At 49.8% G+C, this 26,559-nt stretch overlaps 1 protein-coding gene across 3 annotated transcripts in view; it reads left to right on the top strand.

Annotated features, from left to right (window-relative positions):
• The window catches only part of CFAP100 (cilia and flagella associated protein 100), a 51,841-nt gene that overhangs the window by 15,840 nt on the left and 9,442 nt on the right, over window positions 1-26,559 (top strand). The window contains exons 4-14 of one of the 3 annotated variants that reach the window (XM_019431006.2): window positions 2,434-2,534; window positions 5,081-5,273; window positions 7,480-7,547; window positions 7,639-7,802; window positions 8,012-8,092; window positions 8,560-8,741; window positions 9,121-9,153; window positions 9,230-9,356; window positions 13,385-13,433; window positions 13,519-13,670; window positions 14,009-14,318. In XM_019431006.2, coding sequence (XP_019286551.1) covers window positions 2,434-2,534; window positions 5,081-5,273; window positions 7,480-7,547; window positions 7,639-7,802; window positions 8,012-8,092; window positions 8,560-8,741; window positions 9,121-9,153; window positions 9,230-9,356; window positions 13,385-13,433; window positions 13,519-13,670; window positions 14,009-14,273 — 1,415 coding nt within the window. In that variant the 3' untranslated portion in view covers window positions 14,274-14,318. Of the gene's footprint in view, window positions 1-2,433; window positions 2,535-5,080; window positions 5,274-7,479; window positions 7,548-7,638; window positions 7,803-8,011; window positions 8,093-8,559; window positions 8,742-9,120; window positions 9,154-9,229; window positions 9,357-13,384; window positions 13,434-13,518; window positions 13,671-14,008; window positions 14,319-26,559 lie in introns of those variants that run through there. The other 2 variants (XM_019431002.2, XM_019431005.2) reach the window with 2 other exon arrangements.

Here is a 26,559-nt window from a genome sequence, read left to right as displayed (position 1 = left end):
CTGCCCGGGGCTGCTGGGCAGATGCAGGGAGTGAGAGAGACAGGCATGAGGATGTGAGGAGGGGGTTAGCTGTGGCAGTTCTGTCCACCCCCGTTGCTGCGCCCAGAGCCATCACTTCCTGCACACCCTCCTTCCGCAGCCCAGCCCAGTGGGCCGCACTTCCCCACTTAACCCCAGACCCGCTGCCTCCCCAGTTCCAACACTACACTCCCTGTCTGCCAGACTCCCCCCTTCTTGTCCGGAGCTGTGTCCAATTTCTAAACTTATGTCTTTTCTGGGGGCAGGGGGTGGCTTGGTGAGGGAGGCGAGCCACATGCCCAGGGCACCATCTCCTCCGACCTCCTCTCCCCGCCACTTCCCCCCACCTCCCCGGCCACCTGACACAGAGAGGCCCTTGGGCAGTCTCTTCTGGAACCCCTGTGTCGGAATCAAAGGATATAAAAGAAAGTTGTGATTAGGTGTGGGACAAGAGTGCACGACTCCAAACCAAACCTGCACAAACCCGGTCCCTTCTCCTCCCATCCACCACCTGTGTGACTACCACCCACGTGACCTCTCCCTATCTTGGGCGCCCCCCCTCCCACGGGCTCCCCTCTCCAGAAGCCCGGCTGAGAATGGACTACCTGCTTCCTCCTCCCGGCTGGGCCCAGGAGTGGATAATCTTTCTTTATTCTTCTCACTCGTTTTCAAACTATTTTGACCGGTTGAAAAGTTGAAAGAATAGTACAAAGATGTTGTGGACTCGGGGCTTTCCTGACACCTCCACAGGACAGGTGTGGGTGAAGGGTCCTGGCAGACTGCCGGGGTGACATGCTGGGGTTGCACTGGCCAGAAACGGCCCACCCCTCTGGCTTCCGCCCTGGTTCCCTCCGATGGCCTGAGCAGGATGGAGTCTGTCAGTTTCTCCACTCTTCCTAGTTGACAAGGACTCTGTGCGGCAGTATTTTGAGTCTCTTAGAACTTCAAATCCCCCCTTCACAGCATCCCTTTTCTGCTGGTGAGGGTGTGAAATAAGACAGGAAACGCAGGCCAGCATCAGACTTCGAAGTCTGGAAATGCTCACAGCCCCTGGCGTCTGTTCTCCCTTCCCGAAATCAGTTGCAAAGACCCAGTCCGTGGGGACACACAGGTGTGTGCCGCGGGGTGTCCGAGGCGGCTCCCGGGCTGCTGCACATGTCCCGGCAACGGGTCCTGATGAAATCACGCGTTACCGCAGCCTTTTACATTTGCCTACAGGTCCACAAAGAATTAGTAATTTCACAGGCAGCTGCTGAAGGTAAAGTGTTTTTAGTTATTTATTTTCTTAAAGATGTTTTTATTTTATTAATTTTTTCAAGTGTTTATTTACTTTTGAGAGACAGAGCATGAGTGGGGCAGGGACAGAAAGAGACGGAGACACAGAATCCGAAGCAGGCTCCAGGCTCTGAGCTGTCAGCACAGAGCCCGATGCGGGGCTCGAACTCATGAACCATGAGATCATGACCTGAGCCGAAGTCGGACGCTTCACCGACTGAGCCACCCAGGCGCCCTGGTCAAGTGTTTTTTAAAAGAAGATATGAAATTATTAAAAATAGGTGTTAGCATGTACTAGAAGAAAATACCCCCAGAAATATTACCAGCAATTGTTTTGAAGTGGAGGAATTATTTTGTTATTATACTCTTTAGCTTCCAAGAATGCTTTAGTTTGTTTTACAACGAATGCTGTGTCCTCCAAATGGAGGATGTGGGAGAAAGCAACCATATTTTTAAGACCTTAGTTTGGTGCTTCTGGGTTCTGTCCTCCCTGATCCCTGCTGAGCTGAGCAGTGGGAACCTAACCCTTACCCAAAGGGGTGGGGGGGAGCAGCAAAATTAGGGTCCTTGGCAGCTCCCATCTCTCAAAGTCCTGCCCTGCCTCCCCAGGCCTCAGGTGTTTTGCTGTCACTCACCCCCAAACTCAGCCTCCCCCTGGGGGGCTTGTGGAGAATCCTGCGGACAGGGCATTGCCCTACAACACTCACTGCCCTCCGCAGGCAGGTGCCTCTGCTCTGGAGTCACTGGGCCTCCCCGACCATTTGGCCCCATCACTTCCCCACTCCTGCTTCTCCCCTCTGCAGAATGGGGGTTCCTGGGACTTTAAATGAGAGGGGACAGAGGGCCACATGTCTGAGACGGGGGGGGGGGGGTTGGGGGCTGTGTTTACCAGGCCTCTTTCAGATGCCAGGGACAGAAGCCCAAGCCCACCTAGGTTAAACCTGACAGGTGAGTTTCTGCAGTCAGAAGGTCCAGGGTTGGATTTCAGGCACAGCTGGATCCAAGAGAACATTCGACACCTGCTCACGCTTTCAAGGAAGCTCCTCATGCTGGGTTGGGAGGGCACCAGGACTCCAGAGGCACAGACCACCTGTTTGGAAGAGCTGGCTCGTCTCTCCAGTGAGATATCTCCCTCCCCAGTGCCCGAGATTGTTCCTGACCATGCGGCTAATCCTTTCCACATGTCTGGAGACGTGGATTTCTTCTTGCTCAGAGATCAGGAGCGGAATAAGTCTCGCCTAGTGAGTATCCAGGACTGAGGCCTGCCTGCAACTCTTCCCTCCCTCATGCACGCAGACCCAGATTGCCCTTCTCAGAAAAGTACTTTCTTCAGGTCACTCTCTCACTCTAGAATAGTCAGTGGTTCACTATTTTTAAAAAATGTTTATTGATACTTGAGAGAGAGAGAGACAGAGACAGAGGGTGAGTGAGGGAGGGGCAGAGAGAGAGGGAGACACAGAATCCCAAGCAGTCTCCAGGCTCCAGGTTGTCAGCACAGAGCCCCACACGGGGCTCGAACCCATGAGCCGTGATACCATGACCTGAGCTGAAGTTGGATGCTTAACCGACTGAGCCACCCAGGTGCCCCTCACTATTTTTAAAAAATCAGCTCGAAACCCTGACGAGCTCTCCAATCTCTGACCTGTCCCACTGTCTTACCCAGCTTCATCACCACTCTTCCTGGGCCTTGTCAGAGTGGGCTGTTGGAAGCTGCTGTGGCCACTGTGCTTCAGCCACCAGGTCTTTCTGCTGTCCTTTGCATGAGATGCCACCCTCCTGACACTCCCTGTCCTTCAAGGCCCGTCTCAGACCTCAGGCCCCCTCTCGCCTCTCCCAGGAGACCCGCCCCTCCAACTGCTCCAGCCTTGCACAATCCCTCTCGTGGGAATTCTTGGAGGCCAAATCCACACACAAACATGCACCTATGCATGTGTGTGCGTGCGCACACACACGTACACATATGCATGGCCCTCAGCAACACCTGGGAGTCCCTGAGCTAGCCCCGGACCCCCCTCCACCGGCCCGCGCCTTGTCTGCACCCCAGCATAGTCTGTCTTGCCTCCCCACCCAAGAGCCCACTTGCCCACTCCCACCTGCCGTGGCATGGCTGGAGCGAGCAAGCGTCACTGCAGCCAGGCTCAGGGAGGACTCACCAGTGGGCATCTTCACTGAGAAGTGCTCAGCATGGGCCAGGTTTCTGGGACACGGTCTCAGGCACATGCATATGAGCAGCCCTCCCGGGCTGACTCTGTCTACTTCAACTCATGGCTCAGTATCTGAGATTCCTCGGAGAACTGGCTCCGGCCGAGACCCCAACCAAAGACACAAAAGGAAATGCACGTTTTCCAGCCCCTACTCAGACCTCCCTGCCCCACCAACTGCCTAGAAGCTCTGTGGGGGCCACCATCAGTGTTTTCCCCATCCTGCTGCCATGCTGTGCACCCACTCATGCCCTGGAAGGAGACACTCCCACAAAGCCACACTGAGCAGCACACACTTCTATGAGGCCTCTAAGTGGGCAAATACAGCAGAAACACACACAACTTTCTCTGACGGACTTAGAGACCTTCCTCCAGGGCAGGATTATCTCTTCCCAGCCTGGCCCTGCTTCCATGGTCGCTTCTGCCTTCTTCCTAAACCCCCCAAACATGGCACCCGCCCCCCCCCAGCACAGCCCTCCCCCCTCAATCCCGCACCCCAGCAGAGCCCCCCCAATGTCACATTGACCCCAAGCAGCTGCCCAGTTTCTTCTAAGTGCAGACCCTCTGCCACTGGGAGTCTAGGTGATATTTCCCCAGCTTTGCTATATGGAGGTGCAATCTAGGGGCCTCGGGCTGGGTCCTGCCACAGATGTGGTTTCCCTAAGCAGCTTTCTAAAGAGGCTGCATTCATTGCTGCACCTGGCAGCCCGGGGGAAAGGACAGATGAAGAGAAGAGGATTTGTTCAGGCCTGTCTGATCCTGCAGGCTGAGGTGCCTGGGCCATGGAAGGATGTGGAGAACCCCCAGGGCTTGGGCTGCAGGAAGGGCTGGGCTCCCCTGAGGGGGCCTTTGGTCTGCACTAGTTCTCAGGGAAGAAAAGCCCCCATCCCCACGCCATCCTGGGGTCCCCCCAAGCTGAGGGCTCAGGGACGGGAGCAACGCTGGGGCAGGTTGGAGGCCAGGCTGGGTGGAGAGGAGCAGATCCCCAGCGACCTGCCCGCCGCCGCCAGATCTGACTACTGAGCTTGCAGACCAAACTCAGGATTTCCAGTTTCTTTTGGAAACTCACAAGATCTAGCTTCCGGGAACCTTCGGTGTGTCCGATTTAGCAAATCACAATATGAGAATATGAGAATAGTGTGAATGAATTTCAGGAGGAACCATCGCTTAGTGAGTATGTCCCTGCACTACTGACCTGGAATGCACACCTGGCTCGGCATCCTGTACTTAATCTGGCAACCCCACCCCTACCTCGCCCTTAACCCCCGCTCTCAGCCCCACTGCCCTCTCACCCCGGGAGCTGTGCTCAGAGCCCCCAGGAGCGTTTTCCCCGGCACACAGCTCCGCAGCCCCCTCTGAGCGCAGCAATGCTCAGCCCCGCCAAGCGCACCCCCACCCTGACCCAAGTGCGCCCCCCGGGCAATTCCCCCTTTAACTCCCCGCGCCGCATGCGCGTCCCCTCAAGGCTGTGCGACCCAGGGACAAGGCGTCGCCGCCGATGGGAGGACGCTGGTCCCAGGCGCGGTGGGGGAGGGGGTGGAAGTGGTGGCCGCCCCCGCCCGACCCCGGCCGACCCCGCCCAACAGGAGCGGGAGCAGAAGAAGACGCTGCGGATGCACCAAAAGATGACCTACGCGTCCAAAGTGTCGGCCAAGCACACCAGCCTGCGTCGCGAGCTGCAGCTGGAGGACGAGATGCAGGACCAGGAAGTGCGCGCCGAGGCGGAGCGGCTGCGCGCCTTCCACGACAACACGGCGTGGAAGCTCTCCATGACCAAAGGTGGCCCTCTTCCCCAGCGTCGGGTCTTGACCTCGGGGCTCGCGCAGTGCTGTTCACGTGCTTGGAGAGGCAGGGCTCCGGTGCAGTGGGGAAGGAGGGTCGTTTCTGTGTCTGACCCCGCCTCCCTCCATCACAGGGATGGATTCCAGCCGGACTGCCAATCTAAAAGCCTTTGAATCCCAACGTTGCTTGCATTCGGAAGGTTCCCGTGCACGTGAAGGCAGATTGCGCCCATATAAAATATAGTCCCTTAATATGGTGGAGGGAAAGAGCATCAGTCTGGAACCAGGTTCCCTGGGTTCAGATGTCAGCTTCAGCACTGAATGCCCTCGCCATCCTGGGCCAGGTGTTCGCCTCCTCTGCACGGCAGTTTCCTCTCCGGTCTGATGACAGTGGCGACCTCGTGGGTTGTGGGATTCAGCGTCTTTAGATGCTACACGGAAGTCGTGTGTGTGTGTGTGTGTGTGTGTGTGTGTGTGTGTGTGTGTGTGAGAGAGAGAGAGAGAGAGCTGTTATTAATTTTATGAGCCAGTAGGAAATCTTAAGTACCAGCATTAATACTCTACCAGCCCAGATGATAGAGTCCTGGAACCCAACTGGTGTACTGAATGTGAATATTAATCCGAGACCCCCCAGCCTCTACCCCCTGACCCCGTGGCTTGTTATTTGGGGGAACAAAGCCCCTGAGCTCACTTTGACAGTATGTGTGCTGAGCTCTGCATGAAGAGACACAGAACTGCACGTTTTTCCTTTTGGTCTCTACCCTCCATTCCAAGATCTGGGAGAGGAAGCTGGTCTCAGTGGAAAGACTGGACCCAGCAGGTTTAGGCACCAGACCTGTCGGTATCCCAGATTTGACTTGCAGTGAGGAGCTGGGTCTCCTTGAGGGAAGGGCCTTCCTACAAGATGGGCCAGGGAGGCGGAGGCCCAGCTGGGTCTCTGCCAGGCTTCTAGGCTTGAAATACCACTCCTACACCACGCTAGGGTCTTCTGGAACAGAGAGGGTTTAAGAGATGAGGCAGAGAGCCACATGGCTCTGCTGTCCTTTCCTTGGCTCCTGCTCTCTCCAAAGTCAGGACGTCTCTGGGCTTTCCTCTCCAGAAAGACCAGGGAAAGAGGAATCCGTGGCCCTTTGCCCTCTGCTTGTGCTCCAGAAGGTCTTACAGGGGCCCACCTTAACTTTCTCCCACTTGCTTCCCGCCTGGTGTGTAGACCTAGCTGATGAGGGTTTTTGGGGTGATAGTGGGGTCCATGCGGCCCGGAACCAAAGGCCAAGAAAGAATTCTTGAAGACGTCTTTGGTGCAAAAGGGTGATTTTCTTGAAGCACGGGGACAGGACCTGTGGGCAGGAAGAGCTGCCCGGGGACCATGAGGAGACACTGGGGGAGGTAGAGGCCAGCGGAAGTTTCCAGTGAGATTTTCATGAGCTAAAGAAGACTCACAGGATACTGGAGGCCTAGCTAGTGTCAAGCTAAGGTTGTTTTTACCTCTAGCAAAGCAGTAGCATTAAGACAGCTCCTGGAGAAACTTACTCTGCCTGCCTCAAGTATCTGTCAATGGGCGGCGGCAGGTTATAAGGAAATTTAGTTCTGCCATTTCCTTCTGCCTTTGTTTCCCACATCGCTATGGAGGGGTAATGGAGACTTAGGTCCCGAAGGACTGTAATGCTCTATCAGTTAACCATTTGTTTTTCCCCTTTCCTTTGTTCATGGGCCGCCTGGGCAGGGGGTGGGGGGGGCGGGGAATGTTTGCAGCCTATCAGCTTGCCTTATGCTCCCTCATCGTAGCTACTATCTAAACTGGATCCTGGGGACTTAGAGCACCCCAAATAGAGATCATGCTGCCCTATTTTTCTCTCCCCATCCCTTTGCAGTTCCTGGCCCAATAGGTCTTTCATTATTAGGTGCAGCTGGGTGAAACTTCCTGGGCAGGGCTGTCCAGAGTCTCACTCCAGGTGAAAAGAGTACTACGGCAGGAGAGGCTCAGGCCAGACTCAGGAAAGGACTTCCCACCTGGCCCGATCTCCAGCACTGGAGAGTGTGATATATCCACAGAACCTCCTCTCCTGTTGCTAGAGACGGAGCCCAGTCTCCCAGAGTCCCCGTAACAACCTGGGCCTCACAGCAGAGCAGGTGCCTGGAGAGGTATCCCGGCCGGCCTGGGTCTCTCTCACCCTGCCCACCCCGCCCCTCTCCTCTCTTTGCAGAAAAGAAGATGGAATCTGACAACCTGAACAACTACATCAACCAGAAGCGTCAGATGTTCCGCATCCAGGTTGGCCCAGCTGTGCTGTGGGGGGGGGGCGGGGGGGCCAGGCGGGGGCTGTCCCAGTGAGGGGTGTGACTCCCACTCTGGTGGCCCTCAGTACGCCCTGGACATGAAGCAGCAGGAGATCCAGCGGCTGGAGCTGCTGGTGACCAAAGAGGAGGCAGAGCTGGAGCGGGCAGAAAGGTCCCTGGAGAATGACGCCGCCCTGTTCGAGGAGTTCCTCCGGGAGAATGATCGGAGCTCGGTGCAGGCCCTGAAAGCGTGAGCCCACACGGAGGGCCCCCCAGTGCTCATGGGGCCTGAGCACCTGCGCCCACGCTAGCCTGCAGCCCGCCTGCCCCCCATCCCCTGCCCCCACCACCTGACCCTGGCAGCTCCCCGCACCCACCGCCCCGCCCCAGGGCAGTGTATATGCCCCCTTTAACAGTTTTGCGACTGGCCTCCTGCCCCCCTCCCATCCCCACCTCCAGGGCTGAGAAGGAGACCAAAGCAAAGGTGGAGAAGATCTTGGAAATCCGGGACCTGACCACCCAGATCATGAACATCAAAAGGTGAGCGCGGAGGGCAAGCCACTGAGGTTGGCCTGCCGCCACTTCCCTCTGTCATTCGCCCCCAGCCAAAAGAAGCCCCCACGCAGGGCAGACCTCGTGGCTTTGCCTCTCAAACCTAAGTGGTTCAGGGACTCAAAGCCCTGCGGGACACAGCTGCACATTTTACAGAGGAGGTGACAGGGGCCAAGAGAGATCCAGTGACTTTCCCAAGGCCACAGCACCAGGAGGCAGGCTCACTTGGAGACCAGGGTCCCCAGGGTCAGCTGCAAGTCCAAAGTCACAGAGGGTTATACCTGTGGAGGTGTGACCCACGTCGGTCCCCAGCAGGCTGGTGTCCTCTCCCAGGCACACCTGTCCCCAGGAGAGCCAGGAGCACTCTGGGCTTACCCAGGCTGCAGAGGCAGTTCCCTCTGGAGGGGTCTCCCCACGAGGAGGAAGCTGACCTCCCCTCCCCCTCCCCAATCCAGCGAGATCTCCAAATTTGAAGACACTTTGCAGCATTACAAGGCCTACAAGGACTTCCTGTACAAGCTGTCGCCCAAGGAGTGGTTGGAAGAGAGGGAGGAGAAGCGTTTGGCTCTCAAAAAGGCCAAGGAGGTCACTGAGCCCCCCATAGAGAACACTTTACACTCCACGATCCGGGACAAAGGTAACAGGAAAGAAGGTAGTTCTCTGGGTCCACCCAGACCCCGTACCCTGCTGGCAGTGGCCTTGGAGGTGTCCAGACCACAGGCTGGGCCCCTTCAGTGCCTGTAAAGCCCCAGCCAGGGGCAGCAGCTGCCCCTTAGGGCCCACACATTCCCTCAGGGAAGACAGGGCCATCTCTAACTCAGACCCAAGGGGCTTTCCTCCCTTGTAGGTCTTTCTGAAACTGCGGGGGCCCTAAAACTGTGTGAGGGCCCTGAAACTGTGGGGGCCCTTTCTGAAACTGTTGGGAGGGCCCCAGGGAACCCTGTGCCCTCAAGCAGTATTGCTGAAGGCCTTGCTCCAGTGGAAGCCATCCGAAACCCCTCCCTTGTTTCCTGTAGGACCAGGGACCAAGGGCAAGACAGGCTCCAGAGGTACGTGGCTGGCGCAAGCTGGAGGGGCCCTGCCCCAGGCTGGGGCATGTGAAAACCATCCCTCTTTTTCCTCCAGAGGGGCAGGGCCCAAAGAAGTCCTGGAAGTTCCTGCAGGTGGCGCAGCTGGGGCAGATCCCGTCCAGCACCCTGAACCTCCAGCATAGAAGCCAGGCCAGTGTGTATAGTGGGCTGAACGCCAAAGGGTGAGTGGGTCTGGGGTAGGGCGAGGAGGCTGGGGTAGTGGCTGGGGCCCTCTGGGGACTGCTCCCAAGTGGCTCCAGGCCAGGGGTGCCTAGGACAAGCCCAGCCTCTCCGGGAAGGGTGAGACCATGACGAGGGGGCTGTTCCCAGCTTGAAGGGTGTATAGTCTGACTTAAGCCCCAAGATCGAGATGTTTTCTAAACCGTTTTATTTCTGTCCGATTTGGTAACCTTCTGTCTGGGGTGGCCCACTTGGGTGCTAAAACGAGACAGTCAAATATAAACGGATGCAGGCAGGCAAGTGGGTGCAGGGAGTGTCAGAGCCTTTTAAGAGAAGCCAGAGTCTGGGTTTTTACATAAAATGCTCTCTGGGCCTGGCTCGTCTCTGCTGCATGCCTGCGTGATCGTGCGCAGAAGCAGGTATTGTTGGCAGTCGCCGCCTAGTGCCCCACCGCACGAAGCCCCACTCTCCAGGTCCTCTACGATTGGTGGCCTTTTGGGTTGTTCCCAATTCTTGGCTATTTTGATTAGAGCTGCTGCAAACATTCCGGTACTTTTATGTTGGAGCACTCTTTGCATGAGTATTTTTGTTGGAAACAAGAGTGGGAGTGCTGGTTCACGAGGTGAGTAGATGCTTAGCTTTAGCAGCTTCTGCCAAAGACCTGCCATGGCTGCTACGTTATACGCTCCAGCCAACAGGCAAGAGAGTTCCGGCTGCCCTGCCACGTCCTGTTCAGATCTGGCTATCGTAGGTCCCTTCCATTCTCGGTATTCTGACATGGTTAGTTCATAATAGAGTGTCTTGGGATGCCTGGCTGGTTCAGTCGGTTGAGCATCCGACTCTTGATCTGGACTTAGGTCGTGATCTCACAGTCCTGGGATTGAGTCCGCACCTACCGTGCGGAAACTGCTTGGGATTCTCTGTCTCCCTCTTTCTCTGCCTCTCCCCTGTGCTCTCTCTCGGCCTCTCTCTCTCAAAATAAATAAACGTTTAAAAAATAAAAGAGTGTCTTGACAAACAGATCAGGAGATGAGGCCACTGAAATGGTAGTTTTTTTGTTTTTTTATTTTATTTTATTTTTTTAAATTTACATCCAAATTAACATATGGTGCAACAATGATTTCAGGAGTAGATCCCTTAGTGCCCCTTACCCATTTAGTCCATCCCTCCTCCCACACCCCCTCCAGTAACCCTCAGTTTGTTCTCCGTATTTTTGAGTCTCTTATGTTTTGTCCCCTTCCCTGTTTTTATATTATTTTTGCTTCCTTTCCCTTATGTTCATCTGTTTTGTCTCTCAAAGTCCTTATATGAGTGAAGTCCTATGATTTTTGTCTTTCTCTGACTAATTTCGCTTAGCATAATACCCTCCAGTTCCATCCACGTAGTTGCAGATGGCGAGCTTTCATTCTTTTGGATTGCCGAGTAATACTCCATTGTATATATATACCACATCTTCTTTATCCATTCATCTGTCGATGGGCATTTGGGCTCTTTCCATACTTTGGCTCTTGTTGATAGTGCTGCTGTAAACATTGGGGTGCATGTGCCCCTTCAAAACAGCACACCTGTACCCCATGGATAAATACCTAGTAGTGCCATTGCTGGGTCGTAGGGTAGTTCTATTTTTCATTTTTTGAGGAACCTCCATACTGCATTGCCAGAAATGGTAGTTTTTAAATGCAATACCACCTCACACCTGTCAGAATGGCTAACATGAACAACTCGGGCAACAACACATGTTGGCGAGGATGCGGAGAAAGAGGAACCCTTTTGCACTGCTGGTGGGAATGCAAACTGGTGCAGCCACTCTGGAAAACAGTATGGAGGTGGCCCCGGGGGCTCAGCCTCCCCACCCCTCTCCTTTGTATCTTCTCTCATCCCTTAGGTGTACCAGCCTCTGTCCTTCCTCCTCTACGACAGCCTGACAACCCTCTCCTGTGCTTCCGTCCCCTACCTGCTCCTGAGGGCCAAGCCCCTATGCAGATGACCCCCCCTTACATGTTTGCTCTCACTACGCAACCTCCCATGTCCCCCAGCTGATGCTTCTCAGGCAGGAAGGGGACCTGAGTGCTACCGGTTTCCAAGCTCACTTTCATCTTGATGTGTCACGGTCCTGCCTTGTGAAGAAGACTGGCCACCGTTAGTGGGCCAGGCACATGCCTCGGGTTCACTTTTATCCCTGCAACCCTGGCCAGTGGGAGCTATTGTTTACAGTTTGGTGTTGAACAGATGCTCCAGGGGGTTTAGCTCTGCATGCTTCCTCTACTGGGACTGCCCTCAGCCCTGGAGCTCCCACCATCCAGGCCCCTTGTTGGGGCAGTCCCTCAGACTAGAGGTCTAGGATCACACTATTCTGGGTCCCTCCATCTATTAGCCGTGTGACCAGGGTCACTGAGTACAGTTGAGCAGGTTGTGGGCTGCAGAAGGCACTCAGCTGAGAGGGCAAGTGGGAGCTAAAGTCCAGCCTACCCCCCAGACTACATCCATCTGGAGGCAGATTCTCAGGCACCTTATGGGCCAGCAGTGCCCTGCAGGTGACATGGGGCAGGTGGCTAGTTCTCAAAGCCCCATGTTCCTCATTCGCCAGAGGGACATCAATGTATTTGGTGTGAGGTACAGGCCTGGTGAGTGATTTGGTTGTTCCTGTGGCCCTTCCTCTGAGAAGCCCTCCAGGGTTCCCCCTCAGGGCTCCCACAGAGCCCTGCACTTATCACCTCCCCATGTCAGGTGGGTCAGAGCCTGGAGTCACATGAGCCTCAGCCCAGGTTCCTAGGGGTGGAGCCCAGGCTCCTCGGGCTAGAAGTCTGCCCCACCTGCTTCTCAGCCAGCAGAACCTGCACATTGAAGGCAGGGGTCCAGGCCAAAGCAGGCCAGGAGGGGCAATGAGAGCAGGTTTGGAAGTCATTTGGGATTGGGTCCCATCCAGCAGGACCTTCCAGGGCCCACGCTGAGTGCTCAAAGCCCACGATTTTTCCAGTACCCCCGAGGGTCTGGGAGAGCCCCGCCCCTGTGGGGTGCTCAGGGTCCATCAGAGGTGCTGCGAGTGTCACAGGATAGCCCAGTGGGACCATCAAGGACAAGTGCCAAGGCCATATCTAGATAGGGGAGGTGGGCAGAAAAGGCCCTGAAGGTGGCTCCTCGAAGGTAGGGGTGCCTGGGTGGTTCAGTGGGTTAAGCATCCGACCTAGGCTCAGGTCATGATTTCACAGCTCATGAGTGTTAGCCCTGCATCAGGTTCTGTGCTGACAGCTCAGAGGCTGGATTCTGTGTCTCTATCTCTGTCCCTACTCTGCTCTCTCTCTCTCTCTCTCTCTCAAAAGTAAACATTAAAGGGGCGCCTGGGTGGCTCAGTGGGTTGGGCGTCCGACTTCGGCTCAGGTCATGAACTTGTGGTCCATGAGTTTGAGCCCTGCGTCGGGCTCTGGGCTGACAGCTTAGAGCCTGGAGCCTGTTTCAGATTCTGTGTCTCCCTCTCTCTTTGACCTTCCCCCATTCATGCTCTGTCTCTGTCTCAAAAATGAATAAACGTAAAAAAAGAATAAAATAAAATTTTAAAAAATAATAATAAATAAATAAACATTAAAAAAAAAAGAAGAAGAATGGTCAATGAGGGGCAACCCTAGCAGTGGCAGTGGGTGCAAAGGCCCTGAGGTAGGTCAGCACCCGGAGAGACAGAAAGAGGGCGGGTAATGCAGGAGCAGGGGAACTTCAGGAGTAGAAGGAGGCGAGGGGGGCAGCAGGGGCCCTGGGCAGCAGGTTCCAGGGAGGGGGCTGAGTTTTATTCTGTCTGAAGTGACATGCACTAACTGAATTTGAAACAGTCCCCTGACTGCTGAGTGACCATTGTGGGGCCAAGAGGAGGGCTAGTGCCCCTGCCTGGTCAGCTGGCAGGGTGAAGGAGGGGACGAGGACATAGGGAGCAGGGAGGTGCCCTGGTGACTCCAGGCGGCTTCACCGCTGGGGCGGGAGAAGATGACCACCATCTCTGTGCACCAGGTCACTGCTGTCCTGACCCTGCATCTCTCTGCAGGTCAGACTCTACCACCACTATGACTGAGGACTCAGGCAGCGACGGGGAGGTCAGTGGCCACACCCCGGGTGGGGCTGCGAAATCCGGTCCCCCTGCACCGACCGGCCAGCCCACACGCATGGCTCTGGTTGCAGGAGCTGGACCTATACTTCACGGAGCCCCAGCAGCTCCTGGACATCTTCACGAAGCTAGAGGAGCAGAACCTGTCGCTCATCCAGAACACGCAGGAGATGGAGGAGACCCTGGAGGATCTGAACTGCACCCTGAAAAACACCCAGATCCGCATGTAGGTCTCCTGCTGGGGCCAACTGGGCAGGGCAGGGGAAGCTTCCGGCCTTGGCTGTCATCCTGGGACCCTGGGATGCCACTAGGAATTGGGCTATGGCAGCCCCCCACCTTCCCCATCCAGGGCCCTGGCCCTGCCCTAGCTTTAGTTTTCTGGAAAGCTCCACAGGAAGCCTGATTCTGGGGAGAGGGCATGTCCTTTTGGGCAGAGGGGCTGGGGGGTGGGAAGAGGTCAGGTGGGTGGAGCCACATGGGGCTGGTCCCCTCCCTTGGAGCAGCCTGCAAGTCAGAGGGAGGCTTCAAGGAAGGACACCCCCCCGCCCCCCCTCCCCCGTCCAGGTGCATTCTGCTGACGCCAGGCCCAGCAGGGCTGGGCTGTATTAGGCCTGTCAGAAGTGAGGAATCATCCCTTCATACCCAAACACTGACCGAGCACCCGTTCTGGGTCAGGCCCAGGTCTAGGCTCTCCAAGGATAAGGCCAGGCCCTGCCTCATGGAGCTGACATTTGACAGAGACAGGCAGACGGGCTCATGGATTGGACGTGGAGATACTGACATGTGCAAGAGGAACACAGACAATGATACGAAAGGGAGGCTGAAGTAGGGGTGGTGGCAGATAGGAGGGGGACAGGGGAGGCTCCTGGGGAAAGTGTCACTTGAACCAGGCTCTTCCTGAGCGATGGGAAGCTGCACAGAGATCTGGTGGTAGAGGGTTCTGGACAGAGGGAAAGCAGGTGCAAAGAAGTAAGGAAGAAGCCCACCCAAGACTCGGATGCCCCACAGGGAGCCATGTTCTTGAGTATCCATGTTTTGTTGGCCCGTGTTCTGCCGCGGAGAATCTCCTGCAGGTGCTGTGAAACTACTGGTTCTCAGGCGAGATTGTGTTTCCCAAAAAGCTGAGGGTAGCAGAGACAGAGGGGGAGATGAGCTGGGGAGACGCAGGCAGCCTCCCGGTTTCCAGGAACCTGGCGAGAGGACACACACACATGCATGCATAGCAGAATCCCAGAGATGCTGTCCCCTCACTGGTCTGTAGCCTGCTCAGCCATCCCTGAGTACCAACACTTTATTTCCAGAAGAGTCATAGCCTGTAGACATTAACTTCCATGAATCCAGCCCCCTCTCTCTGAGAAATATATATTTTTAAAATATATGCAGCTCACTTGCATGAGCACTCTCTCTCTCTCTCAAAACTAAACATTAAAAAAATTTTTTTAAGTAATAAAAAAATAAAAATATATGCCACAAATAAACAATCTGAATAGGCCTATCTATTAAGGAAATTGAATCAACAATTAATAACCTGTAAAACAGAAAGCAGCAGACCCAGATGGGTGTACTGGAAAATTCTACCAAACATTTAAGGAAAAAATTTTTACCAATTCTCTACAATCTCTTCCAGTTGATGGAAACAGGGAATACTTTCTTTTTTTTTTTCTTTTTAAAATTTTTTTTAAATGTTTATTTATTATTTTTGAGAGACAGAGCATGAGCAGGGGAGGGATAGAGAGAGAGGGAGACACAGAATCTGAAGCAGGCTCCAGGCTCCAAGCTGTCAGCACAGAGCCCAACATGGGGCTCAAACTCACAAAGTGTGAGATCATGACCTGAGCCGAAGTTGGATACTTAACCGACTGAGCCACCCAGGCGTCCAAACAGGGAATACTAACTCATTCTGTAAGACCAGAATTAACTCAATTCCAAAACCGGGCAAAGACATTAGAAGAAAAGACTACCACAGACCAGTATTTGTCATGAACACAGATGTAAAAATCCTCAACAAAATATTAGCAAATTGAATTGAACAATGTATAAGAAGAATTATAGATCATGACCACATGGGATTTTTCCCAGGTACGCAAGGCTGTTTCAACATTTGAAAATCAATTAGTGTAATCCAACACATCAACAAGCTAAAGAGGAAAAATCACATGATTATATCAATAGATGCAGAAAAAGCACTTGATAAAAATCTAACACAAATTCATAGTAAAAGCTCTCAATAAACTAGGAATAGAGGAGGACTTCCTGAACTTGATAAAAGGATATCTACAAAAACCCTACTGCTAACTTACACTTGAAGCCTTCTTGCTAAGATCAGGAATAAAGCAAGGATGTCTTCTCACCATTCGTTTCCAACACCTTACTGGGAGTCCCAGCTAATGCAATAAGACAAGAAAAGGAAATAGAGGTACAGGTTTCCCCTGCTATCAGAGTAGAACGTCCCTATAAAACCTTTCATAAGCCAAAATAGTGTAAAGCAAAGGAGAAATTACCATTAATTTATATGGAAAATTTTCTTTGTGTTCCCAGATGTGAAAAATAATCTCTCCTGGGCTTTTCCGATACCTTAGGACACCTCTCGCTAATAGATGCATGAAAAAGAGGTAAAGCACAGATGTGCAAAGACACGGTTCAAAGCTGTGGCGGCTTGACGCTGAGATGCTGAATGTAGTTCCCAGGGAAGGAGCTTGGCAGGGCCAGTCTCGCTGCCTCCAGAATGGCTCACTGCACAACAGACGCTGAACACTATTGTCACTTCTTGCTTTTTCTCATAAAAGTGAAAATCCTCTGCCATTTTCTTTCAGTTAGCAAAAACAGATACTAATGCAGGTCTTTCCTTTCACTGAAAAGGAGAGTGACCTAATATGAAGCTTAAATGTATTTAGGGAATGCCTAAATACAGATGGGGAAGAAAGAAATAAAACTTTGTTGGCACATGACATGATCATCTACGTAGAAAATCTCAAAGTATCAACAAAAAACTCCTAGATTGGTAAGCCATTCTAGCAACGTTACAGAATACAAGGCCCCTATAAAAAACTTCATTTCCTATGTACTAGCAATAAACAAGTGGAATTTGAGATTGAAAACACAATAATACCATTTTCATCAGCACCCTCAAAAAAGAAATGCTTACAAATCTAACAAAACATGCACAAGATGTATAAGAGGAAAAATATAAAAATCTGATGATGGATCAAAGAATTAAATGCTTCACCTTTATAGGTAAGAAGGTTCAATACTGTCAAGATACCAGTTCCTCCCAACTTGATCTATAGATTTAACACAGTCCCAGTCAAAAGGCCAGCAAGTTATTTTGTCAATATCGACAAACTGATTCTAAAGTTTACACAGAGAGGCAAAAGCCCCAGAATAGCTAACACATTTTTAAAGGAGAAGAAAAAAGTTGGAGGACTCACACTACCCGAGTTCAAGGCTTACTGTAAAGCTACAGTAATCAAGTCCTGTGCTACTGGCAAATAATTCAGTGGAACAGAATAGAGTAGCTCAGAAACAAACCCATCCAAATCTGTCAGCCGATCTCTGACAAAGGAGCAGAGGCAATACGGTGGAACAAAGATACTTTGCAACAAGTGGTGCTGGGACGACCAGACGTCCACATGCAAAAAATGAATCTAGGCATGGACTTGACACCGTTAATAAAAAACTAACTTAAAATGGATCGTTGACCTAAGTGTAAAATGTAAAACCATAAAACTCCCAGAAGGTAACATAGGAGCAAATCTAGATGATCTTGGGTATGGTGGTTTTTCAATACAATACCAAAGTGACAATCCATGAAAGAAAGAATTGATAAGCTGGATTTCATTGACATTAAAATTTCTGCTTTATGAAAGGCAATGTCAAGAGAACTGAGAAGACCAGCCATAGGCTGGGAGAAAATATTTGTGAAATACATATCTGATAAACATCTCCAAACTATACAAAGAACTCTTAAAGTTTAACAATAAGAAAACGAACGGGGTGCCTGGGTGGCTCACTTGGTTGGGGATCTGACTTCGGCTCAGGTCATGGTCTCTTGGTTCATGAGTTTGAGCCCCGCATCGGGCTCTGTGCTGACAGCTCAGAGCCTGGAACCTGCTTCACATTCTGTGTCTCCTTCTCTCTCTGCCCCTCTGCCACTTGTGCTCTCTCTCCCTGTCAAAAATAAATAAACATTAAAAACAAAAGAAGAAGAAAATGAACAACCTGGTTTAAAAATGGGCCAAACACCTGAACAACACTTCATCATCAAGAAGATATAGAGAAGGCAAATAAACATATGAGCAAATAAACATATGAGAAGATGTTCGACATCAGGATGTCTTAAGGAATTGCAACTTAAAACAAGATACTGCAATATACACCTACTAAAATGGACAAAATCTAAAAGACTGACAGCACCAAACGCTGGTGAGGATGCGGAGCAACGGGAACTCCCTTGGTCGTTGGAGGGAATGCAAAATGGCGCAGCCACCTTAGAAGACAGTCTGGCAGTTCCTTACAAAGCTAAACGATCCAGCAGTCTCGCTCCTTGGTATTTACCCAAAGGAGTCAAAAACTTATGTCCACACAAAACCCACATGTGGTCGTTTATGGCAGCTTTATTCATAATTGCCAAGGAAGCAACTGAGATGCCCTTCAGTAAGTAAACAGATAAACAAACTCAGTACACCCAGATAGCATATCGTTCAGTGCTGAAAAGAAATGAGCTACGAAGCCACGAAAAAACATGGAGGAACCTTAAAAGCATACGTATTATTAAGTGAAAGAAGCCAGTCTGAAAGGTGACGACTGAGTGATCCCAGCTATAGGACATCCCGGAAAAGGATAACTATGGAGATGATAAAAGGACCAGGGGTTGCCAGGCGTTGGGGGGCGGGGGGAGGGATGAGTGAGTGGAGCACAGAGGATTTTTAGGGCAATGAAACAAGTCTGTGTGACACCATGATTACATGTCCTTATACATTTGTCTAAATCCATGGACTGTACAACACTAAGAGTGAACCCCCATGGAAACTGTGGACTTCGGGTGATAATGACGTGTCAGTGTGGGTTTACCGATTGTAACAAATGTATGTCGGCGGCAGTGGGGGAGGCAGGTGGAAGGAGAGGATATTTGGGAACTCTACCTTCTGTTCATTTTGCTTTTAAAGACAAAGTCTCTACTAAAACATATATACAGGGGCACCTAGGTGGCTCAGTCGGTTAAGCGTCCGACTTCAGCTCAGGTCATGATCTCACGGTTCGTGAGTTCAAGCCCCACATCGGGCTCTGTGCTGACAGCTCGGAGCCTGAAGCCTGCTTCAGAGTCTGTGTGTCCCTCTTCTCTCTGTCCCTCCCCTGCTCGCGCTCTGTCTCTCTCAAACATAAAATAAACATTAAAAATTTTTGTTTCGGGGCTCCTGGGTGGCTCAGTCGGTTGAGCATCCAACTTCAGCTCAGGTCATGATCTCGCGGTCTGTGAGTTTGAGCCCCGTGTCGGGCTCTGTGCTGACAGCTCAGAGCCTGGAGCCTGTTTCAGATTCTGTGTCTCCCCCTCTCTGCCCCTTCCTCGCCATGCTCTGTCTCTGTCTCAAAAATGAATAAATGTTAAAAAAAGTTTTTTTTAAATTTTCGTTTCAAATATATACAACAGTAAACAAAGAGTCTGTTCCAACACTGGAAGGAAGAGCCGCCGTGTTAGAGAAAATGTCCAAAAAAAAAAAAAAAAAAAATCCCAGAATTCCTCACTGCAAAGTTCTTCGTGATAGGCAGGAACTAGAAACAGCACACATGCCCACAGCAGGGAAGTGGACAAACCATTACTGCTGCTGTAGCAAAGGACTGCACACTATATTCCCTCACAGAGAGAGGCCAGAGTTCCAAAGTGGGCCTCACTGGGCCACCATCAAGGCATCGGCAGGACTTTGTTCCTCTCTGGAGGCTGAAAGGGAGATCCTTTTGTTACCTTTTCTAGCTTCCGGAGGCCACCCGGGCCCCTTCCATTTTCAAACCAGCAACGCCAGCCGAGGCTTCTCACGCCGTGTCACCCCTGACCCTCGTTCCTGCCTCCTCCTTCCATTTCTGAGGACCCTTGTGATGACCCTGGGCCCGCCTGGGCTATCCAAGATCATCTCCCCAGCTCCAGGTTTGCTAGTTTGCAACCTTAACTCTATGTGCAGCCTTGGTTCTTCCTTGCCAAGTCATCTACTATATCCACAGTTTCCTGGGATTAGGCATGGACACGTAAGGGGGTCCATACACACCATAGAAATCTATTCAGCAAGAAGAAAAGAACAAAGTATTAACACAAGGTGGCAACAACGTGGATGAACCTCACAAACATTATGCTGAGGAAAAGAAGCCAGGCGCCAAAGATGACCTACTATATTATTCATTTGAAGTGCCAGAACCAGGTATTGGTTAACGGTTGCTGCGTAAAAAACCATCCCAAAACTTGGCTTACTATAACACATATATTATTTCGCCCTTTCTGTGGGTTGGGAATCTGGCCAGTTGGGCTGACTCCTCTGCTGTGGGGCCTCTCACGGATTGCTGTCCAGGTGGTAGCTGGGCTGTGGCCATCCCACGACTGCACTTGGGGAAAGAGCCACTTCCAAACTCACCCATGTGGCTGTTGGCAGGACTGGATTCCTTGCTGGCTGGAGGCCAAAGGACACTCTCCGTCTCTTGCCACATGAGGTCTCTGAAAAGGCAGCTTGTTTCTTCGAAGTGCGCGAGCTGAAAAGCCACCAGAGAGTCTGCAAGCAAGATGGAAGTCACGATCTTATGTAACCTAATCTCAGAAGTCACATCCTGTCCCACATTGAATTGGTTAGAAGCAAGCCACTGGGGCCAGCCCACATTCAAGGCTGTGGGTAACTTTGAGAAGACAGGTGTCACTAAGGTCCATCTCATAAGGGAAAAAAATGAATAGCGACATCAGCCCATTGGATGCCCGTGGCTAGGGAAGGGGAGGGAGTTGATACAAAGGGACATGAGGAAACTTTTGGGGTGATGAAAAGGTTCTATGTCCTGATTATGCTGGTCCTTACATAGGTGTTTAAATTTGTCAAATCTCATCAGTTGGCACATAAAATGGGTGCATTTTCTGATAAGTAAATTAAACCTCAATAACAATATTTTTGGCAAACATAGGATTTTTTTAATGTTTATTTATTTTTGGGAGACAGATCATGACATGAGCAGGAGAGGGGCAGAGAGGGAGAGGAAGACACAAAATCCGAAGCAGGCTCCAGGCTCTGAGCTGTCAGCACAGAGCCTGACATAGGGCTTGAACCCATGAACTGTGAGATCATGACCTGAGCTGAAGTCGGACACTTAACCAACTAAGCCACCCAGGCGCCCCAGACTTTTTTTTTTTTAATGTAGGACCTTTTAAGGCTGTCTTTATCACTCACCTGTCTACATTGACTAGGTACATAAGGGCTGTAGGACGAGCCATCTCCTGACTCCTTGGTTGAGAGAACAGCATCATTCATTCTTGGCCAGGGGGACTGGGGTGAGGTGGGCAAGGCACCCAGAACATAACATTTTAGGGAGGTGCATGTGTGACCCCAAAGGTGAGCACTTCCTTGAATTTTGTGTACTGTGTCCCAGCCCCATTCTCTGCCTGCCTTGCTGCGATTTGTTTGAGATGCTCACTCTACAGTCCCTCCAGTGAGGGCCAAGAGGAGCCCAGCCCCAGAAAACGGACCCTCGGACGCAGAAGGGAGCACAAACACCCCGGAACAGCCTGAGGAAAGCTGCAGAGCCTGATCACCAGCGTGAGCTCCTCACTTCCAGCAGCCAGACAGCACAGAGGTGATGGGACCCAGGAGAAGAAGGCAAGCAGAGCCACTCAAGTGAGAGGAAGCCCAACCCCCCCTGGATTCAAGAAAAGAGAAACGAAGCCAGAATCCCTTCCTGGAAACCATGCAAACCTTCCTCTTGGAGAAACCAGCCCAACCAGGAGGTCAGAAAATAAGCAGGAAGGAACCCAGAAGAACCCCCAGACACCTAAAAGCTGCAGTGAGCCAGAGGTGGGGGTGAGGGTCAGCCTTGCAGCAGCCGGAACCTCCACGGCGAGGCCAGCAACATACAAGGCACCACAAGCTTCAGAAAGCACTTGCCAGCGCTGACCTCTGGCTGAGGCAAGACCATGTGTGGGCTGAGTCTTAGCAGTCTTGCTAGGCACCTGCCACCATGGCTGCCCCTCAGACATGGAAGTGAGACCCCACGGCCCAGGGGAAGACCAGCCTGCACCTTTGCCTCTTGCCCAGGCTCCATCTGGACACACAAAGTGGCACAACTCATCTGAAGTCCTTGGTGCTGGACTTGCCCTGACCTGGAGCCTGAAGGACAAGCGAACAGGAAAATGTCACCAGAAACACGAGAAAATGCATTCATTAAGGGGATGAGTTTGAGACATGCAAGTAAATGTAGATTCTGCAGACATCAAGAAGCAGAGAGGCACGCCTGGGTGCAAGCAAGGATTAAGGGATTAAGACCACAATAAGGACTGGATGCAGCCAGCACATGAGTCGGCAAGGGGGACAACATTAAGCTGGGGACAGCTCCCAGAACTCCGTAGGAAAGGACACGGAGACGAAGCGACAGGACCCCAGGGAGACGGCGCACCAGGGTCGCGTGGAACGAATTCAGGAGATGGCCACACATGGAAGGGAGGAGCAAAAGTCAGCGCGGTGATGGATGAAAACTACCTGTACTGGAAGGCCAGGTGAACGTGCAGGGAAAGGCACCCACACTGCACACCCTCCCGCAGGGTTGAAGAGTGAGCAGAAGGCGCGACACCAAGGCAGACAAGGAAAACAAACGAAACATCAGGTACCCTATAAAGGAACCAAAACAAAGTGCGTGTTGCCTGTTTCTCCCAAGCTCCTAAATGCCAGCCAGGGTCTAGGAGAGCATTGCTTTTGAGTTCGGTGGGGTGAAAGGGGTCTCTATTTCATTCTGTTTCCTTTTTCAATGTGGTCAAGTCCACATAACATCAAATTTATGTACCTTTACGTAGTGCAGCCATCCCCACCGTCCACCCCCGCTCCCCAGCTCTTTTCATCTTGTAGAACTGTTAACCAATAACTTGTTAACCAATAACTCTCCATTCTCCTGCCCCTCAGCCCCTGGCAAGCCACTGTGCTGTCAAAAATGTTTTGACTATTCCAAGTACCTCATATAAGTGGGATCATACAATATTTGACTTTTCGTAACTGGCTTACTTCACTTAATGTCCTCAAGGTTGATCCATTTTCCTTCCTTTTCAAGGTTGTATATAATATTCCACATTTTGTATAATAGACCACAATCTGTTTATTATCCATCCATCCATCATACACACTTGGGTTGCTTCTACATTTTTAGCTATTGCAAACAGTGCTGCCGTGAACACGGGTATACGAATGTTTCTTCAAGACTGTTTTTAATTCCTTTGGGCATATACCCAAAAGTGGAATTGCTGGAACATACAGTATTTCTTTTTCCTGTATTGCCTCTAGCAGGTAGGAGTAGTGAAATGCCTTTCACTACTTCTACAGTGCTTTTTTATTTAAATTCAAGTTAGCTAACATACAGTGTAGTCTTGGCTTCAGGAGTAGAACCCAGGGATTCATCTCTTACATCTGACACCCAGTGCTCATCCTGAAGAGTGCCCTCCTTAAGCCCATCACCCATTTAAGCCACCCCCCACCTGCCTTTGCCCTAGCAACCCTCAGTTTGTTCTCTGTATTTAAGAATCTCTTGTGGTTTGCCCCTGTTTTTACCTTATTTTTCCTCCCCTTCCCCCTATGCCCATCTGTTGTGTTTCTCAAATTCCACATGAGTGAAATCATATGTGTCTTCCTCTTACTGACTTATTTCAACTAGCATAATACCCTCTAGTTCCATTCCACATTGTTACAAAGGGCAAGATTTCATTCTTTTTGATGGCAGAGTAATACCACATCTTCTTTATCCATTCACCCATCAATGGACATTTGGGCTCTTTCCATACTTTGGCTATTGATGATGGCCCTGCTATAAACATTGGGATGCATGTGCCCCTTTGAAACAGCACATACCTAGTAGTGCAATTGCTGGGCTGTAGGGTAGTTCTATTTTTAATTTTTTGAGGACCCTCCATACTGTTTTCCAGAGTGGCTGCACCAGTTTGCATTCCCACCAGCAGTGCAAAAGAGATCCTCTCTTTCTGCATTCATGCCAACATCTGTTGTTGCCTGAGTTGTTAATGTTAGCCATTCAGACAGGTGTGAGGAGTTCTCTCACTGTGGTTTTGAATTGTATTTCCCTGATGATGAGCGATGTTGAGCATTTTTTCATGTGTCGGTTGGCCATCTGGATGTCTTCTTTGGAGAAGTGTCTATTCATGTCTTCTCCCCATTTCTTCACTGGATTATTTGATTTTTGGGTATTGAGTTTGGTACGTTCTTTATAGATTTTGGATGCTAACCCTTTATCTGATATGTCATTTGCAAGTATCTTCATTCATTCCGTTTGTTGCCTTTTAGTTTTGTTGATTGTTTCCTTTGCAGTGCAGAAGCTTCTTATTTTGATGAGGTCCCAATAGTTCATTTTTGCTTTTGTTTTCCTTGCCTCCAGAGACATGAATAAGAACTTGCTGCAGCCGAGCTCAAAGAGGTTGCTGCCTGTTTTCTCCTCTAGGATTTTGATGACTTCCTGTCTTACATTTAGGTCTTTTGTCCATTTTGAATTTATTTTTGTGGTATATAGTATTTCTATATTTAGAAATATATATATTTGGGATATTTAACTTTGGGATGCTATTTTATTGTAAATGGGACTGCTTTTGTTTTCCTTTTCAGATTTTTAATTATTTGTGTATACAACTGCAACTGATTCTGCTACTTCACTAAATTATTTAATTCTAACAGCTTTGTTGTGGAGTCTTTAGGGTTTTCTATCATCTGCATCTGTTACATCATCTGCATCATCTGATTTACATCATCTTCAAACAGATGATTTTATTTCTTCTTTTCCAACTTGGATGCTTTTTCTTTCTTTTTCTTAGTTGCTCTGGCTAGAACTTCCAGTACTATGTGGAATAGAAGTGGCGAATGCAGGCATCCTTACCATGCTTATTGATCTTAGAGGAACAGCTTTCAGTCTTTCACCACTGAGTATGATGTTTGCTGTGGGCTTTTCATATATGGCTTTTATTATATGGAGGTAGTTTCCATTTTCCTATTTTGCTGTTTTTTAGTGTTTGGTTAAATCCTTTTTCTGCACCAGCTGAGATGATCATGTGGTCTTTTTCCTTCATTCTGTTAATGTGGTATATTATCCTGATTCCTAGCATTCTAGGAGTAAGTCTCACTTGTGTTGTATAATCCTTGTCAAATTTGGCTGAATTCTGTATGCTAATATTTTAAATTTTGTGCATGAATGTTCATAATAGATGTTGGTCTATAGTTTCTTTTCTTGTCAGTGCCCTTGACCAGCTTTGGTATCATGTTTATGCTGCTCTCATAAAATAAATTCAGAGGTGTTCCCTCTTCTTCAACTTTTGGGAAAATTTCAAAAGGATTGGTATTAGATTTTTGATTACTGATTCAATCTCCTTACTAGTTATAGGCCTATTCAGATTGTCTGTTTCTACATGACTTAGTCTTGATAGATTTTGTGTTTCTAGGAATTTGTCTATTTCATCGGTTGTCCAGTTTGGAGGCACACGGCTATTCATGGTACTGATCCTTCTTATTTCTGTAGGATCAGTAGTGATGTTCCCACTTTCATTTCTCATTTTAGTAACTTCAGTCTTTTTTTCCTTAGTCCATCTAAGTTAAGGGTTTGTCAGTTTTTTTTATCTTTTTGAAAAACTGTTTTTCTATTCTTTATTTTGTTTTTCTCCTTTCTTTTTTTTTTATATTAATTCCTTCCTTTTGCCGGCTTCAGGTTGAATTTGTTCTCCTTTTTCTAGAAGTTCCTTAAGTTGTAAAGTTAGATTGTTGGCCTGAGATCTTTCTCTTTTTTTAATGTAAGTTTTATAGTCATAAATTCTCCCCCTTAGCACCATACATTGTGCTGTTTCCCATAAGTTTTGCCCTGTTGTGTTACCAGATGTCTTCATCTCTATTTTTTTTTTTTTTTGGCTAATTTCCTTATGATTTCTTTTTTTTCTTAATGTTTATTTTTTATTTTTGAGAGAGACAGAGCATGAGTTGGGGAGGGGAAGAGAGAGAGGGAGACACAGAATCTGAAGCAGGTTCCAGGCTCTAAGCTGTCAGCACAGAGCCCAACATGGAGCTCGAACTCATGAACCACGAGATCATGATCTGAGCCAAAGCCAGATGCTTAACCGACTGAGCCACCCAGGCACCCCTATGATTTCTTTTTTGATCCACTGGTTGTTTACAAAAGTGTTCTTTAATTTCCACAACTTTGTGAAATTTTCCAGTTTTGCTTTCATTAACAATTTCTAACTTCATCTGATTTTTAACAGAAAAGATACTTTGTATGATATCTATCTTTTTATATCTATTGAAACTGAATTTGTGGCCCTAATATTTGGGACATCCTGAAAAATACCCCATTTGCACTTGACAGTGTATGTTGTTTTGCTGGGTAGAGTTTTCTGTGTATGTCTGTTACATCTAGTTGGTATATTGCCATGTTTAAGTCCTCTGTTCCTTATCTTCTGTCTGCTTGTTCTTCCACTATTGCAAGGGGGATATTGGTCTCCAACCATTCTAGTTCTCCCTGTCAGTTTTTGTTTTATATGTTTTGATAGTCTGTCATTAGGCATGTAAATGTTTATAATTGTTATATTTTCTTGGTGTAGTGGACATTTATTAATATATAATGCCTTCTTTGTCTCTTTTAAACTTTTCTGGTTTAAAGTATGTCTGATATTAGTATTGCTACTCTCATTCTCTGTTTTGGTTACTATTTGCAGGGAATATCTTTTCCTGCCCTTTCACTTTCAACCGGTTTGTGTCTTTGGAACTCAAGTGAGTCTCTTATAGACAACATATAGTTGAATCATGTGTTCTCCATTCTGCCAGTCTCAGTCTTTTGATTAGAGAGTTTAATCCATTTACATTTAAAGTAATTGATGAAATGGTGGTACTTCTGTCATTGTACCTTTTGTT

This window comes from Panthera pardus, unplaced genomic scaffold, assembly GCF_024362965.1.
Source record: "Panthera pardus isolate Hobbes unplaced genomic scaffold, ASM2436296v1 HiC_scaffold_8, whole genome shotgun sequence".
NCBI lineage: Eukaryota > Metazoa > Chordata > Mammalia > Carnivora > Felidae > Panthera > Panthera pardus.
This window is presented reverse-complemented; position numbering and strand designations above follow the sequence as displayed.